This window comes from Chrysochloris asiatica, unplaced genomic scaffold (genome assembly GCF_000296735.1).
Source record: "Chrysochloris asiatica unplaced genomic scaffold, ChrAsi1.0 scaffold00050, whole genome shotgun sequence".
NCBI lineage: Eukaryota > Metazoa > Chordata > Mammalia > Afrosoricida > Chrysochloridae > Chrysochloris > Chrysochloris asiatica.
The window spans coordinates 10,763,904-10,766,376 of NW_006408568.1; the positions used below are offsets into that span (position 1 = coordinate 10,763,904).

Below are 2,473 nucleotides of genomic sequence, written 5' to 3' on the forward strand. Positions count from 1 at the left end.
AGGAAGACACTCAGTAAAATGGGTTGGCAGCATCAATGGGCTCAAGCGTGGCAACAATTATGAGGTTGGCCCAGGACTGGGCAGTGTTTCATTCTGTTGTGCATAAGGTCGCTATGAGTCGGTACTAACTCGATGGTCCCTAACAACAACAACAACAACATATCGTTAAGCTGTAATACTCAATTTTAATTCTTTTTCTGTGTACTCTCTCCCTTGTTTAGACTTCTCTTCATTTTCTTGATCATTTGATGTTAAATCAAGTTCTTTTTTTTCTTTTTCAGTCCCTCTGTATATGACCTCCTTCCCCCCTTCACTCAGCTTTCTGGCTCACTGTTACTCTTTCTTTCACTTTGTCAAGGTAGGGACATCCATGGGTTCCAGGAACAGACCCATTTCTTTGTTAGGTTCCGGGAAAGGATGTGAGAACAGTAATTTCCCAGACTTCTAGCACAGACCCTTGGAGACTGGAGTGCTGGAGGGCAAGAACTTGGTCTTGTGTCATTCTGTGTTCCCACAGAGGTTACTCTATGTCTATTGAAGGACTGTCATCATCTAGTTACATCTAACTAACACGATTCCTGCAGATTCATCCTTTATTAGATCCTGTGTTGTCTATATCTCTTCTCTGGGCCCTTTTAAAGCTTGAGAAAGGTTGACGGTTCCCTTAGCTGGCTTGGAGCAGCAGGCAGTGCGGCTGCGAAGGGACTGAGCAGACAGAGCTCTAGAAGGACACACCTGAGACAAGCAAATGGAGGCGGGGCCAGAAGAGGGAGTGGTCTCCCATCGCAAGACCCTCCCCTTCAGTCCGGCCCGCCCATTGGGCCCTGACTAAAGCCGGAAGCTGACTGTAGAGTGGGGACTTAGCCGAAGGGAAAGTCCTGGGACGTTCCCACACTGAGCCCCCCAGTCCCGGGTCGCAAGCCCTTTGCGACAGTGCCAGGGCCATGGGGGCTCGGTGGTACGTGTCACCCATCTTCCCAGGACCCCCGCTGGGGCTGCTACTGCTCCTGACCATGACGGCCCTGGAGAGCTCCTCCCTGCGTCTCTTGGGCTACCCGAAGCCCGTCTGCTCCCAGCCGGTGAGATAGATCCCTGTGCGCCCTCGGGTCGCAGCAACCGGGAGGATGTTGCGGCCGCCCGGGCTGGAGGCGTGGGCGGGCTGCCTGAGGGGGCTGCGTGCCTAGGGTTTGGGTGCAGGAACAGCGCTGGGGGTGTGGGTGGCGGATTGGTTTAGCGACTTGGCTCAAAGATCCCCGCGCACTGGGACTAAGGGAATTTAAGAAAAAGATCGCTTGGTGCGGGTTGCACAACCCAAACAGCTGTCCTGGTCGGGAGGCGGGAAGTGACACCCCCGCTGAAGTCCCAGAGTTTGGGGAAGTAGGCAGGGTAGGAATGATTGGAAAAAGGGTTGTGGCGAGGGAAGCTTTCCAAGGAAGCTGGGTAGGACTCCGTGTGCTGCCACACTGCGTGCCTAACAATCCCTCGTGCTGGGCCCTGGCGGGACCTGGGAAGCCAATCCAGAACTTGAGCTTCCCCTCAAGTTATACTCATTCGAGTCAAAGGAGCCGGGAGAGGCCACAGTAGCCGGATTAGAGCGTGACTGAACTGAAGTTGGAGACCCGTGATCATAGTGCAGCGTAGATGGGCAGAGGCGGCCCTCTGGGCCTAGGAACCCGAAATGGTGGAGACGTGAAGTGTCACCTTTCAGGGAACGTTTTGTGGAGAGCTGCTGAGCTTCAGGCTGCAGGCCAGCTGGGACCTCCTAAGAATGGGGCAGATGATTCCCTCCTCACCGCCCCACCACCCTCTCTGGGAACAGGGATAGCACTCAGGGTGAGATCTATTTGATAGCACGCACACGCACACGCCAGTGCCCACAGAAAGTGACACACTCACCCAGAGGGCCCTAAACACTGAGTCTGTCGTTTGCCTCTTCTGTTTACTCACACATTCCAATGAAATACATATGTAATTAAGTGCCCTTACAAGGAGCGAATGGTGGGTTTGAACCGCCAACCTTGCAGTTAGCATTCTAGTGTTTATTCTACAGCACCACACCAGGACTCCGACACACACACATACACGTATACATCTACATAAAGAGCTGTAGTGGCCTCCGGGGGTTACTGTTGATTTGCTAGCCACACAGTCAACATTCCAATCTACCAGACTCTCCGTAGGAAAATGATGAGACTTTCTGCTCCCAAAAAGATTTACAGCCTGGAAAACCCTCTATGTGTTGCTATAAGACTCCATTTAACAACCATAACAGCTTATATCTAGGTGTGTGTGTTGTTACGTTGGTAAGTACTGTATAGGGTTTCTGAAGAGGGGCTAGTGGGTTTGAACCACCAACCTTGTGGTTAGCAGTCTAGTGCTTAACCATACAGTGCCACACCAGGACTCTCTCTCTCTCTCTCTCTGTCTCTCTCTGTCTCTCTGTCTCTCTCTCTCTCTCTCTCTCTCTATATAT

General features: G+C 52.2%; 1 protein-coding gene across 1 annotated transcript in view; it reads left to right on the forward strand.

The window, feature by feature from the left end:
* Positions 1 to 944: 944 nt before the first annotated feature.
* Positions 945 to 2,473, forward strand: part of IL17RA (interleukin 17 receptor A) — a 47,102-nt gene continuing 45,573 nt past the window's right edge. Inside the window, exon 1 of the mRNA XM_006862778.1 lies at positions 945 to 1,079. Within this exon, the coding sequence (XP_006862840.1) occupies positions 945 to 1,079 (135 nt within the window). The remainder of the gene's footprint in view (positions 1,080 to 2,473) is intronic.